Source organism: Leucoraja erinacea, chromosome 28, assembly GCF_028641065.1.
Source record: "Leucoraja erinacea ecotype New England chromosome 28, Leri_hhj_1, whole genome shotgun sequence".
Lineage (NCBI taxonomy): Eukaryota > Metazoa > Chordata > Chondrichthyes > Rajiformes > Rajidae > Leucoraja > Leucoraja erinaceus.
Window position 1 is genome coordinate 5,489,528 of NC_073404.1, and position 15,482 is coordinate 5,505,009.

General features: G+C 47.1%; 1 protein-coding gene across 4 annotated transcripts in view; it reads right to left on the reverse strand.

The window, feature by feature from the left end:
- LOC129710535 (small G protein signaling modulator 2-like) overlaps positions 1 to 15,482 on the reverse strand; it is a 220,534-nt gene that overhangs the window by 36,462 nt on the left and 168,590 nt on the right. For 3 of the 4 annotated variants that reach the window (XM_055657576.1, XM_055657577.1, XM_055657575.1), the window contains exon 12: positions 8,547 to 8,679. In XM_055657576.1, the coding sequence (XP_055513551.1) occupies positions 8,547 to 8,679 (133 nt within the window). Of the gene's footprint in view, positions 1 to 4,307; positions 4,443 to 8,546; positions 8,680 to 15,482 lie in introns of all 4 variants that reach the window. The other variant, XM_055657578.1, reaches the window with a different exon arrangement.

The window sequence follows — 15,482 nt, forward strand, 5'->3', positions numbered from 1 at the left end:
TATGGGATTGAGAGTGGGATATAGATCAGCCATGATTGAATGGCGGAGTAGACCTGATGTGTCAAATGGCCTAATTCTGCTCCTGGGAGCAAACATATGGTTCAGAAAACTACTGGGGCAATGTCCACATCTCTAATAACCAAAAAATCTGCCACCACTACTGGCAAAATGTTGTGTATGGATGATGTTGGCTAAGGAGTTTAGACTCTAAGGTTGAAGAGGTTAACTTGGTAAAATGCCACTTGGAGTCATAATGCCAATTTCTGCCAGTGGGAACACCATCCAACAAGCAGGGAGGAAGGTAAATGGTAAAAAAATAATTGCTTCTTGTAAATCAGATGACGGGTGCGGGCAAACCTGACACTTGAAGGCCGTGGAATTAAAACAAATGTCTAAATCGTCACCCTGCAGACATCAAGTGAAAGACTTGAAAGCACAAGTGGCAATCTATTTGCTCTTTATAGAATTGCACCATCTAAATGCGACTGGGGCTTACATGCCTGTACTAATCACATTTCTGCAGGCATGTCACCGATGCAATTATTTACGGTGCTGCAACCAAAAAAGAAAAAAAAAAGGTTAACTAAAACAATAGCGATGACATGTTTTTGTTGCAATTGGCATGCGTTAGTGAAACTAATTCAAAGCAGCACGATTCGTCGTTGATATTAAGTAAAATTGAGGATATAATTTTTTGGCATCATATAATGATACACATTATAAATTCCGGTAATCAACACCAATATGATCAAGCTTGCAATGTGAATTCTGTTGAATTTCATCCATGCATCGGCAGCAAGTGAATGCGGTTAGCAAAACATAAGGAGAATTTTAATATCTGCCATCTCATGTTAAAAGTAGACATCTTGGAGTGATTACAAAGAGATGTGTTCGTCCCAGTTCAGAAGGCAGCTTGTAACATGCTTCAGTGTGACACTGACCAGGATGCCATCTGCACTCATTATAGACCTGGGAGCTCTCCCGTTATTTGCATTATCTCGCCGCACCCACTCCCCGCACCCCTCCCCTCCCCAATTCCCATTGCCCCTCAAAAGGAAGCACAGAGCCGTACAGATTTCACATGCAGCCAGGCAACGAGAGGGCCTGTCCCACTTTCACAACCTAATTCACGACCTCTGCCGAGTTTGCCCTTGACTCATACTCGCAGCATGGTCGTCACAAGGTCGTAGCAGGCCGCGATGTTAGTCATAGGTACTCGTGGCATCAAGTAGGTCGGGGCGTTTTTCTAGCCTGATGAAAAATGTCCACGAGTAAAAAAGGTCGTGAATTAGATCGTGAAAGTGGAACAGGCCCTTAAACCTTGGAGAAATAGAACAGAAATAAAGGTTGAGACTGGAGAGAGAGAGAGAGAGGAGATGGCATCAATGTAATGTCAGCCATGACTGCAACAAAACTACACTTAAGATGACTAACAGAAGCTCAGGGGCTGGGATCAAGACAAGGCAGGCAGAATCGAGTCACTGAGCATAAAGTTAGATAGAAACAAACAACTTAACAAAAAGTAAAATGCTCTTCACCTTAATTCTTCAGGAAGCAGTTGGCCGACGGATCATTTATTGCCGCTTCTCAATGGTTTTGAGTTACAAAAATTAATTTCAGTGTGTGTGGCATGAAATTTAAAGGAATTATATTCTTTTGTTTTACTTTTTGCCTGGGGTTGGGTGAGGGCGGGGGGGGGTGGCAAGAGACCTGGTGTAATCAGAACCTCACAGGACCTAAAGAAAAAAAAAGTGAGACCTGATGAAAGGTTGTCTAAGAAATTGAGAAACCAATATAAGATTAATCACCTGGTGAAGAATTATAGTGAACAGCATCTTGGTGACTCTGCCGATCTGTTTATTTTTTGTGTGGCCACATGCATAATTCAAGCATGTTGCGAAAGATTAAAAGCAACAGTGAGCAAAATGGGACACAACAGTGTTGTCATTACCTTCAAACTATTACCAGCGAGCCTGGGAGGCAACGCTCATATAGGATTAAGGTTTGTGGACCTTAGTACACCAGCTGCCCAGCCACTTTCCCCCACTCTCAATCCCCCTCCACAAACTATTCATGGAATACGCAGGGTGCATCATCACGGCTTGGCTTGGGAACGGCTCCATCCGAGACCAGCAAGAATTGTGGACGCAGCCCAGACCCATCACACAAACCAACCCTCCCTTCCATTGACTACATTTATGCCTCGGCAAGGCCAGCAGCAGAATCAAGGACGAGTCGCACCCTGATCACTCCCTCTTCTCCCCTCTCCCATCAGTAGAAGTGTGAAAACACACACCTCCAGATTGAGGGACAGTTTCTTCCCAGCTGTTCTCAGGCAACTGAATCATCCTACCACAACCAGCGAGCAGACCTGAACTACTGTCTACCTCTTTGGTGACCCGTGAGTGGACTTTGCTGGCTTTATCTGGCCCTAAACATTATTCCCTTACCATGTATCTATGCAATGTAAATGGATTGATTGTAATCATGTATTGTTTTTCTGCCGACTGGATAGCATGCAACAAATGCTTTTCACCTCAGTACATATGAATATCAAATAAACTGATTGAATTGGAACTGAAATCACATTGTGGAAACCAGATTCATGCATTTAAATGAAAATCCATCTGTCCGCTATCAGAGAGAGTGTATAACATTGGATGGTTCATGGCTTTCTTTAAGAAAAAAGCTATTTTTGGTGAAAGTTGCGATGGAACCAGTGAGCTGGGGGAGGGAAAGCACACAGTCATATTTCAATAGAGTCATAGAGCACGGAATCTGGCCCTTCGGCCCAACATGTCCATGTTGAACAAGATGCCCTATCTATCGTGCTGGCCTGAATCCTTCTAAACCTGTCCTATCCATGTAACTGTCTAAATGTTTCTTAAACATTGCAATAGTCCTTGTCTCAACTACCTCTTCCGGCAGCTCATTCCACACTTCCACAACACCCTCTTTGTGAAAGAGTTGCCCATCAGGTTCCTATTAAATCTTTCTCCCCTCACTTTAAACGAATGTCCTCTGATTCTTGATTCCCCGACCCTGGGCATGAACGACTCTGGGCATTCACCCGGCTATTACCCTCATGATTTTTTGCCACTCTCGAAGATCACCCAAGATCTTCGGTTTCCTCCCACACTCCAAAGACGTACTGGTTTGTAGGTTAATTGGCTTGGGTTTGCATAGTTGGTATAAGTGGCTCTCCCATCGGGCAAAAGGTATAGAAGCGTAAAACGCACACCTCCAGATTCAGGGACTGTTTCAGGCAACTGAACCATCCTACCAACAACTAGAGTGTGATAGGGTCTGAAGAAGGGTCTCAACCCGAAATATCCCCATTTCTCTCCATAGATGCTGCCTCACCCGCTGAGTTTCTCCAACATTTTTGTCTAACTAGAGTGTGGTCCTGAACTACTATCTACCTCATTGGAGAGCCTCGAACTATCTTTGATTGGACTTTACAGGCTTTACCTTGCACTAAATGTTATTCATGAAATTCCCTTTATCATCTGTCTGTCCACTGTGGATGGCTCAATTGTAATCGTGTATTATCTTTCCGCTGACTGGTTAGTCACAAAGGTTTTTCAATGTACCTCGGTACACGTGACAATAAACTAATGATGACGATGACACTGGTTCTGTGTTATTCAACTTTCTCATCCGCTCCCTACAAAGAGGCCAATTAACCTTCAGAGATACAGCATGGAAACAGGCCTTTCGGCCCACCGAGTCCGTGCTGACCAGCGATCACCCCGTATGACGCACGATGCGCGTGTTGTGACACACACGTGATGCGCGCATGGTGCGTGGTGACGTAGGCAGTGATGCACGGTCACGCGCGGCGCCCCAGGATTTTGTGATGTTCAAAATCTTATACACGCCATCTGCGTGACAGGCCCAAGTGGGACAGGCCCTTTACCGAAGCCAATTAAACCTACAATCCTGTACGTCTTTGGGATGTGGGAGGAAACCGGAGCACCCGGAGGAAACCCCAACACGGTCACGGGGAGAACGCGCAAACTCCACACAGGCAGCGTCCGAGGTCGGGATGGAACCCGGGTCTCTGGCGCTGCGAGGCTGCTCCACTCTGCTGGTCACTGGCTAAGGTTATTCACCTGCAGGGAAGTGAGAGCACACTCGGGGCGGGGGGAGATCAGTGTACCAAAGGTTCAAATGGGTGAAAGAGAATTTCTCGATGTTTAACCAGTAATGCCAACACTGTTGAATCTTGGGATGAGATCCAGTATGGTGCAATGCATAACTTGCATTATCACTTCAAGTGTGATTAGGCCAAGCTGCATAAAAACCTTTCATCATTTTAGGAGCTGTGAGGTTCCGTGAGCAGATCATAGAAATCATTTCATGCAGCCTATCCTCGTCCTCTTCATCATCTTCCACCGAGATGGAGCGGCTGGCGGCTAAGTGGTGGTAGTTAATAGTTACTGCTTAAAGAAAAGATCGAAAGGGCTGATGAGGAGCACGCCTTCACAGTTCACTTACACACTGCCAGCGATGCTGACAGCCAGTTAGCCGCGGGACAACACTTGTGTTGCCTTGGTCGTCTTCGGGACCCGGAAGCGTTTCTGCTTTGAAACTGCACGCTATGGCGCAGTAGCTAGAATCACGCGCCTCTACACTCTGAAGACGTTCAGTAGGAATAGGTCTGAACACATAGATAGCCCACTCTTGGGTGTTAACACATTCACATGTAATCACTATTGTTGGTTCTTTCCAATCAGATACTTGTAAGAGGGAGATTCATTTCCATTTTTAACTAATACACATAGACGCTGATGTCAAACCAAGAATTGGCTTCAAAAGCAAAATATTGTAAAACTCCCCATTAATTTAGAGATACAGTGCGTAAACCGGCCCTTCGGCCCACCACGACCGTGCCGGCCAGCGATTCTTGCACATTTACGCCCTTCTGCACGCCATAGGGACAACGTACGATTACACCAAGATAATTAACCTACGAACCAGCACGTCTTTGGAGTGTGGGAGGAAACCGGAGATCCCGGAGAAAACCCACGCAGGTCACGGCGAGGACGTACAAATTTGCTACAGACAGACTTGATTAGAATGGGTGTCAGGGGCTATGGGGAGGAGGCAGGAGAATGGGGTTAGGAGGAAGAGACAGATCAGCCATGACTAAATGGCGTAGACTTGATGGGCCGAATGGCCTAATTCTGCTCTTATCACTTATGACCTTATGAAGTCAGGATCGATCCTGGGTCTCTGATGCTGTAAGGCAGCAACTCTACCACTGCCCCACCGTACCGTCCAACATCCAAGTAGCGATCCCTACCAGAGATGTGTATCTGTGAAGACTATCAGGTTGACTGTGACATCCTCCACAGTTGACTCACCAGAAATACCCACATCACAGGGCAAGAGACATATAGGATAACTAAGCTTTTTCACCCCTGCCTTGAATAAAAAAGATTGAATAAGGTAAAAGGCCGTTTTTTTAGGAAGGAGATGAGGTGAAATTTCTTTAGTCCGAGGGTGGTGAATCTGAGGAATTCTTTGCCACAGAAGGGAGACCAAGTCAGTAGATATTTTTAAGGCAGAGATAGATTCTTGATTAGTACAGGTGTCAGAGGTTATGGGGAGAAGGCAGGAGAATGGGTTTAGGAGGGAGAGATAGATCAGCCATGATTGGATGGTGGAGTAGACTTGATGGGCCGAATGGCCTAATTCTACTCCTATTCCTTTAGACCTTTAAGAAGACCTTTCGGGAGTTTATTTTCTAGCTGGAAATCTATTTGCAATCAAGAGAAACTATGCGGCACGGTGGCACAGCGGTAGAGCTGCACCCTCTCAGCGCCAGCGACCCAGGTTCGATCCTGACCACGGGTGCTGTCTGTGTGAAGTTTGCATGTTCTCCCCGTGGCCACGTGGGTTTCCTTCAGGTTTCTACCCGCACTCTAAAGACGTGCAGGTTTGTGGGTTAATTGGCTGCAGTAAATTACCCCTAACGAGTTGGTTGCAAAAGTGGGATAATATAGAACTAGTGTACGGGTGATCGATGGTCGGCGTGGACACAGTGGGCTGAATGACTTGTGTCTACACTGTATCTCTAAACTAAACTAAACTAAACTAAACACTTTATTTGGGGGTTGCTGCTTTGTCTGGTAATAAGGGACATACTAACTAAATGTAGCTTTCCCTTAATCCCACTAAACTAAATCTAAAGTTGCAAATTGATTCTCCCGTATACAAACCATGGTGGATTTTGGCTGGTAAAGTCTCACACTTTATAGATTTTGGAATGATATTTTTGAAATATTTACAAAATTATTCAAGACAAGAATGGAACCTAATACTGAAATGATTATATTTGGCGTAATGGAAGATGGGAATAAATTGAACACATCTCAAAATCTATTCCTTAGCTATGGTTTAATAATAGCAAAAAAAAATGAATACTTAAATTTTGGAAGGGTACATCAATACCAACGCTTAAAATGTGGATTGCAAGTATGTTGGACACCGCTCATCTTGAGGAAATGCGATTCCTCCTAATGGATAAATCAGACCAATTCATAACGAGTTGGTCTCCATTCGTCATTTTTTTGGAATCATATGGTGCAACACAATTGTAAAAGAACTGTTTCAGGACTGGACGAGGGGTGGTCAAGACTATAAATAATGATCTCCTTCTCTTTTTTATTTTATTTTCTTTTCTCTATTTTCTCTCTCAACTTTCTTCATTTACTCGTTTTCTTTCTTCACACACTATATATTTCACATCTTTCTATCCTTTACTATCTAACTTCTTTTTCTTATTCTAATCTTTTTTCAATGTAACAAAAAAAAAAGAAGTTGTACATAAAATGTATTATGAAAATATATATTAGGCACTTTGGTGCCATATGACTGTACTTACTTCTAATTAAAAAATAAATAAATAAATAAAAAGTCTCACACCTAGGTCATATTGTGTTGGCAACAGAGAGTTGTGAGTGTGGAATTCTCTGCCTCAAGAGGCGGTGGAGGCAGGTTCTCTGGATGCTTTCAAGAGAGAGCTAGATAGGGCTCTTAAAGATAGCGGAGTCAGGGGATATGGGGAGAAGGCAGGAATGGGGTACTGATTGGGGTTGATCTGCCATGATCACATTGAATGGCGGTGCTGGCTCGAAGGGCTGAATGGCCTACTCCTGCACCTATTGTCTATTGTCTATTGATCCACGCTGGACATCGAGCACCCGTTCACAATAGTTCTACGAGATCCCAGAGGCCAATTAACCTGCAAACCCGCACGTCCTTGGGATGAGGGAGGAAACTGGAGCACGTGGAGGACACTCCAGACAGACAGCGGGCCTGACGTCAGGATCGAACCGGGTTCTCTGGCGCGGTGAGGCTGCGCCACTGTGCTGTCTTGGTAATGGGGTGGAAATCCCTGCAGGGAGAAGCTGGAGATCAGTGTGGGAAATGAGATCCAGTTACCAGCCCAGAGATGGGACTCCGAGGTGGCAGAACAAGGGCAAGGGTCACGGCAGCCAGATTGTAAAAAATAAATTAAAACATTGATGTGGCCACACATGGTGGAGTCTGGTCGTTGTAGGGAGGAACTGCACATGCTGGTTTAAACCAAAGACAGGCACAATAAGCTGTAGTAACTCAACGGGTCAGGCAGCACATCTGGAGAAAAGGAATAGGTGCCATTTCTCAACCCGAAGCGTTAGCTATTCCTTCTCTCCAGAGATGCTGCCTGACCCGCTGAGTTACTCCGGAGGTTGCAGGTCTTACCTTCCGCTACCTGCAACCTCCGGCAACCACCTTCAACTAGCATCGCAACCGGCTTAGACTAAAAAATTACAATTTAAAAACGCAACCTATTTTTAGTCGCGGCCGGTTTTGAATTTTTTGAAATCATCGCCGGAACATTTAAGAAGCGGAAACCACTTCCGACCATTAGGGAGAGTGAGAAAAACCTCCAGGAACCGCACAGAAACCTTGGGTGGGGCGCAAAGTCTCCAGAGGTTTCAGTTCAGGTTTCCTAAGTGGGACAGGGGCATATGTCAGCGGGTCAGGCAGCATCTCTGGAGAACCGGGATAGATGACGTTTCGGGTCTGCTCCCTTCTTCAGGGTGGCACGGTAATGCAGCGGTAGAGTTGCTGCCTCACAGCATCAGAGACGCGGGTTCGATCCTGACTACGGGTGCTGCCTGTACGGAGTTTGTACGTTCTTCCCGTGACCCGTGTGGGTTTTCTCGGGAACTCCAGTTTCCTCCCACACTCCAAAGACGTCCAGGTTTGCAGGCTAATTGGTTTGGTTAAAATAGTAAATCATCTCAAGTGTGCGTGTAGTGTGCAGTGTGCAGGGATCGCTGGTCGGCGCGGACTCGGTGGGCCGAAGGGCCTGTTTCTCCAGACTAAAACAGTAATTCCAAGTACACTGATAATGCAAAGGCTAATGGACATGAACACTGAAACGAGCTTGTGTTTCAATGAACCAGGAAGGTCACAAACAGCTCAATGGCAGCAAACGTAAGGAGTTAGCTGGGAATCAGAATGTAACTCACTGTCGATAAACTCACCATAGTCATTCTTCTGTCCGTTATATATGATTCTGAACACATAATCGGTAGCTACTTCCTCCACCCTCGGTTCCTCTTGGTCTATGGACTTGACTCTGCTGTTCCTTTTTCGCAGTTTTGGAAACACTTTACCCTGGAATTTGGGAGAAGCAAATGGTGAGTTACAGATCCAGATCTTTTTAAATATCAGAAATTAGTTTAGTTTAGAGATACAACGTGGAAACTGGCCCTTCGGCCAACCGAGTCCATGCCGACCAGCAATCCCCGCACGCTAACACCATCCTACACACACTAGGGTCAGTTTCCAATTTTACCGATCCAATTAGCCTACGTTTTTGGATCAATTGAATTGAATTGAATTTTATTTTATTTTTATCATTCAGACCTTTCGGTCTGAATGAAAATTTGTTGCCTTGCATTCATACATATAATGAAAATGACAAAAACACACAATAAACACAAATTTAACACCCACCACAGTGAGTTCACCAGGCACCTCCTCACTGTGATGGAAGGCAAAAGTCTTAAACTCTTTGTCTCTTCCCTCCCTGTTCTCCCTCTGCGCCGAGGCGATCCAGGCTTCGGATGTTGTGACCCCGCCGGGCGATGGTAAGTAATGTCAGTCCCGCGCTGAATCCAAGCGCCGCGAACGGGCTGGTTCAAACTCCGCGGCCCCGGGGTGGTCGAAGCCGCCGAAGCTGCCGCCCGCCAGTCCAGCGGACGCAGCTGTTGTTGCGGGAGCTCCGGAAAAACAGGTCACCAGCCTGTGACCTGCGAGCTCCTGACGATGTCGTCCACTGGGCCCGCGGCCGAGTCCACCGGGCCCACGGCCGATCCTCCGAGGTCGGGTCGCCGCTGCCGCCGGAACGCCGCTACAGCTCCGAGGTCGGGTCGGGTCGGGTTGCCAGAACGCCGCCACAACTCCTTTACTCAAGGGAGTTGTTTCGTGGGCGCCGTCCTGTACGGGTATGGCTGCCCAGCCTGCAGCTGTCCGTTTTTTCTCTCTTTTTTTTATTTTTAGTTAGTTGAGGTTTTTTGTTCTGGAGTTCTAGCCTTTTTTATGTGGGGTGGGGGTGGGGGGAAGGGGGAAATTGCTTTTCTAGGGTCCCTACCTGGTCGGAGAGGCAGCTTTTCTCCGGGCTGCACCGTCGACCCGTCCTCGCGGCCTACCAGCCGGGCCTGGAGCGGCGTTTCCTGCCGGGGACCGCCCAGAACCTCGGCTTTCGGCAGCGGCACAGCGCTGGAGCGCTATCGCGGAGCGGGCGATGCCCTACCCGGGTCGCCGCGCTGGAACTCCGGTGAGCTGAGACCGCCGATAAAAACATTGCGGAGCTGCGGGTGGCGGCGCTGACTTTTCATCGGGAGCCTGGGATCTCTCAGCGAGATCACCAGTGGTGGAGCGCCATCCAGCGCGGCCTTGTCAGAAGTCGCGGCCTCCAGTACGGAAATCGGCCGTTCCAGGTGTCCCAAGCCGCTGAGATGATTCTCCCGACGCCGGAGCACCATCACCCGGCGAGAACGGCCTGGAACATCGGGCCTCGTTAAAGGCAACTGTGGAGGCCTCAATAGGCCCGACTATGGGTGAACTGGGGATGGGGACTGGACATTGTGCCTTCCCTCATAATGGGAACCATTGTGGGGGGATGGTCTTTATGTTTAAATCTCTTATTAATGTTATGTCTTTATTCTTTCTTTATGTGCTGCATGGCAAGAAGCATTTCACTACACCTAGGTGTATGTGACCAATAACATAACCTTTGAACCTTTGAAACCGGAGATCCCGGAGAAAACCCACGCAGGTCACGGGCAGAACGTACTCTGTTACTCTTGTGAATGACTAGAGATCTGCTCAGGTGTAAAATGAAAACCTTATTCAACTATTGCCAATCTGAGCTTGATCCAAGTCAGGTAGGAAGGAGGTAGACAGTAGGGTTGTACGAGGATTTATATGAATATTTTCTATCAACGTTTACATTCATGTTTCATTAGATTATTAAGTTTGCACGTGATATAGGTGAGATTGTAGAAAGTGAAGATAGACACAAAATGCTGGAGTAACTCAGCAGGTCAGGCAGCATCTCTGGAGAGAAAGGGCCAGGTGGCATTGTGGGTCGGAGCGGTGAGTAGGGTCTGAAGAAGGGTTCCAACCTGAAACGTCACCTCTTCCATTTCTCCAGAGATGTTGCCTGAACAGCTGAGTTCCTCCAGCATTTTGTGTCCATCTTCGGTATAAACCAGCATCTGCAGTTCCTTCCTGCGGAAATGGTTATCAAGGATTACGGGCGGATCTTGATCAGCTGGGCGAGTGGGCCGAGGAACGGCAGATGGCGTTTAATTCAGCCGAGTGTAAAGCGTTGCGTTTTCGGAAGTCATTCTGGGCAGGACCTTCGTTGTGAATGTTCGGGCCCTGGAGGAGTGATTTAGAACGGATGAATCGAGGAGTACGTGTACAATTCCCGGAGAGTGGCTTCACAGGTGGAAAGCGTGGTAAAGAAGCCTTTTGGCACATTGGTCATCATCAACCAGGGAATAGCGTGTAGAGGTTGGGGCGTTATGTCACAGTTTAGTTTAGAGATACAGCACGGAAACAGGCCCTTCTGCCCACCGGGTCTGCGCTGTCCATTGATCCCCGCACATTAACACTATCCTACACCCACTAGGGATAATTTTTACATTTACCAAGCCAATTTACCTACAAACCTGCATGTCTTTGGAGTGTGGGAGGAAACCGAAGATCTCGGAGAAAACCCACGCAGGTCACGGGGAGAACGTACAAACTCTGTACAGACAGCACCCGTGGTCGGGATCGAACCCGGATCTCCGGCACTGCATTTGCTGTAAGGCAGCAACTCTACCGCAAGTTGTACAAGATATTGACGATGCTGCACTTGGAGTCTTGTGTTTGGGCGTGACCTCTCTGCTATCGCGATGATGCCATGAAGCTGGTAAAGGAGCAGAGAAGATTTACGAGGATGTTGCCAGGACTCAAGGGTCTGAGCTATGGGGAGATGTTTGGCTGGCTAGGACTCTGCTCCTTGGAAAGCAGGAGGCTGAGGGGTGATCTTATAGAGGTGTATAAAATGAGGGTGATAGATAGGGTGAATGCACAGAGTCTTTTACCCATAGAGAATCAAGAACTAGGTGGCATAAGTTTAAGCAGAGAGGGAGGAGTGTTGATAGGAACCAGAGGAGCATTTTTTTTCCACAGAGAGGGTGATGAGTACAAGCTGCCAGCGGAAGTAGTTGAGACATTTGGATGGGAAAGTTTTAGAAGGACATGGGCAAATGGGACTAGCCCATGCAAATGGGACTGGCCTCTTGGTTGGAATGGAGTGAATGGGCCAAAGGGCCTGTTGTCCTGCTAGATGCATCTATTCTAGATCAAAAACACAATTTCTAAACTTGCAGAAGACAACATCGTTTGAGATGTGGCACGCCAATACTGGCGTGTACCGTAGTCATTTACGGGAAGTCACGATCGCCCATAGGAGAGAAGGCCGGTTCTATTTTAAAATGGTATTTATCCGCCATTGTTATGTTATTGAATAGCTTTTCAGGCCAATAGGATTTGGGTTTCGAATGGCCTACTATTGATAAGATTACGGGGTAATTGCTGTGTGAAGTTCAACACAGATACATGCGAGGTATTAGGAAGGGCTGATAGTTCACTTACTGGCCTGCCTGGCGGAAACCAACACCACCGCGTCGCTAATGTATTCAATGATTTAATAATAATAATAATAATAATAATAATAATAATAATAATAATAATAATACTGCTCCCTGAAGTGGAAGCAGAGATTTACATAGATGATACCAAAATTGCAAAGTGCCCATGTCTGAAAAGGATGCAAAGATATGGTCTCTTTTCTCTATAGTAGGGAGACCTAAGCAAGGGGTGGGATATGGATCATGTGCATCCAGATAAGAGTTGGGCTTGGCATCATGTGCGCAACAGAGTCATGTTGGGCCAAAGAGCCTGGTCCTGGGCTGTTCCATGTTCCATGTTGTGGAGGTTAATAAAGGTTTGCAAAATTTGGAAAGATTTTGAAAAAATGGAGACAGGAGAATGTTTCCACCAGAGAGGAAGAGTAAAACTGGATGTCATCAGTTTAGTTTAGAACTATAGTGTGCAAACAGGCCCTTCGGCCCAAAGAGTCTGTGCTGACCAAAACACCCACACAATACGCTTGGAGTAGCTCAGCGGGACAGGCAGCATCCCTGATGATCCTGTGGATAGGGTGAACTGTTTTAAATATCTTGGAGTCCACATCTCCGAGGATATGACATGGGCATCACATGCCTCAGCACTGGTGAGTAAGGCAAGGCAGCGCCTTTACCACCTCAGGCAATTGAGGAAATTCAGAGTGTCTCCGAGGATCCTCCAGTGCTTCTACGCAGCGGCGGTGGAAAGCATCTTGTCCGGGAATATTACCATCTGGTTTGGGAATTGCTCTGCCCAGGACAAGAAGGCTCTGCAGAGAGTAGTGCGTTCGGCCAAACGCACTATGGGAACTTCACTTGCCCCCCTGCAGGAACTGTACATCAGGAAGTGCAACTCCAGAGCCAACAATATCATGAGAGACCCCTTCCACCCCTGCAGCGGACTGTTCCAGCTGCTACGGTCAGGCAAACGCCTCCGTTGCCATGCGGTGAGAAGAGAGAGGTTGAGAAGGAGTTTCTTCCCAGAGGCCATTCGGACTGTAAACTCCTATCTCACCAGGGACTAACTCTACTGAACGTTCTTCCTTCCATTATTTATTATGTAAAAGAATATGTGTGGTTATGATTGTGTTTATAGTTTGTTGGTTGTTTGTCTTTTTGCACATAGTCCGCGAGCATTGCCACTTTCATTTCACTGCACATCTCGTATGTGTATGTGACAAATAAACTTGACTTGACTTGACTTGACTTGAATGGGTGACTTTTCGGGTCACGACCCTTCTTCAGACTGAGAATCAGGGCAGAGGGAAACTAGAGATATGGAAGGGTAAGGTGTGAAAATGACAGATCAAAGCAGGTGCGGATCAAGGAAATGTATAATGGTTCAATGTTGGCTGAGGGGATGTCAACGAGGTATATAAACAGTAAAATAAATCAGGACAGACTAGTTGGAGAAATAGCATGGGAAGGAATGAATTCCACAGATTCACCACCCTCTAAAGGAATTCCTCCTCATCTCTTTTCTAAAGGAACATCCTATTTTCCTGAGGTTGTGGCCTCTAGTCCTAGATTCTTCCATTAGTGGAAACATCGTCTCCACATCCACTCTATCCTGGCCTGTCAAGAGGGTTCCTCTGCTTTTAAAGTCATCAGTGTTTTAATGGATTCATCAATTAAGTGTAATCTACTTTCATTTTGAAACTAACGAAGAGAGTTCCTTCACGAGAAGGCAGCAGTTTGGAACAGGGCGAGATAGTCATAGCGTCATAGAATGATGCATCGTAGATACAGGCCCTTCGGCCCAACGTGCCCATGCTGGCCATCATGTTCCATCTACACTATTCCCACCTGCCCACGTTTGGCTCATATCCCTCCAAATCTGTCCTATCCACGTACCTGTCTAAATGTTTCTTAAACATTGGGATAGTTCCTGCCTCAACTACCTCATCTGGCACCTTGTTCCAAACACCCACAAGCATTGAGGAACAAGTTACCACTCATATTCCTATGAAGTCCTTTCCTCTTCACCTTAAACCTATGTCTTCTGATCCTCGATCCCCCTACTCTGAACAAGAGACTGTGCATCTACCCGATCTATTCCTCTCATGATTTTATACACTTCTATAAGGTTCAAGTTTATTTGCCACATGCACCAATTAAGGTCCATTGAAATAAGGTCCATGTACCATGCAGCCACACAATCAAAAAGAGCACGATACACAATAGAATTTAACACAAACATCCACCACAGTGGAATCAACATTCTTCACTGTGATGGAAGGCAATAACGTTCCGTCAATCGTCCTCCTTTGTTTACCGTGGTCAGGGCCATCTACCCTCCGTTGTTGCCGCTACGGAGAGCCCGATGTACAAGCCCTCTCATCGGGATGATCGAAACTCCGACGTCGGGGCGGATGGGAACACACACTCCGCAGCTTGGAGTTCCCGAATCGACCACTTTCTTACCGGAGACGGCGGCTTCACGATGTTATAGGCCGCAGGCCGGCGGTCGGAGAACTTCTTCTGGCGATTCTCGGCAAGGGATCGCCCCGCTCCGGGATGTTAAAGTCCGCACCACGCCTGCTGATGAAGCTCTGGGCTGGTCTCTGGTTGGAGAGGCCGCACCAACCAGTTAGGCCGCGAGGGAGGGGCGAAGAAGCGGCAAAAAGAAAAGTCCCATCTCCGTCGAGGTAAGTGACTGAAAAACAGTTTCCCCCTATTCCCCTCCCACCACCACCCACACCAAAACATATATTTAGACATTACTAAAAGACAAAAAAAGTCGCAAGGACGGACACGCTGCTGGCGAGACTTCCCGCTGGCAGCGCCACCTGGTCTAACCCCTCATCATCCTGCGCGCCAAGGAATCGAGTCCCAGCCTAATCAACCTCTCCCTATAGCTCACACCCTCTGGTCCTGGCAACATCCTCGTGAAGGGCCTGTCCCACTGTACGAGGTAATTCAAGAGCTCACCCGAGTTAAAAAAAATCAAACTCGTGATAAGCACGGAGAATGAACGTAGCGGATACGTCGGTGCTCGGGGACATCTCTTAGCGGCTCATAACGCTAACGGCAGGTACTCGGGAAACGCGGTAACTCGTGAAGTTTTTTCAGCGCCGTGAAAAATGTCCACGAGAGCCCCCGAGGAGCTACGAAACGGCTATAACCGTAACTCTCCGAGTTCGAATCAGGGGAAACTCAGGAGAACTCTTGAATTACCTCGTACAGTGGGACAGGCCCTTAAGATCTTCTCGGTACCTTTTCCAGCTTGAT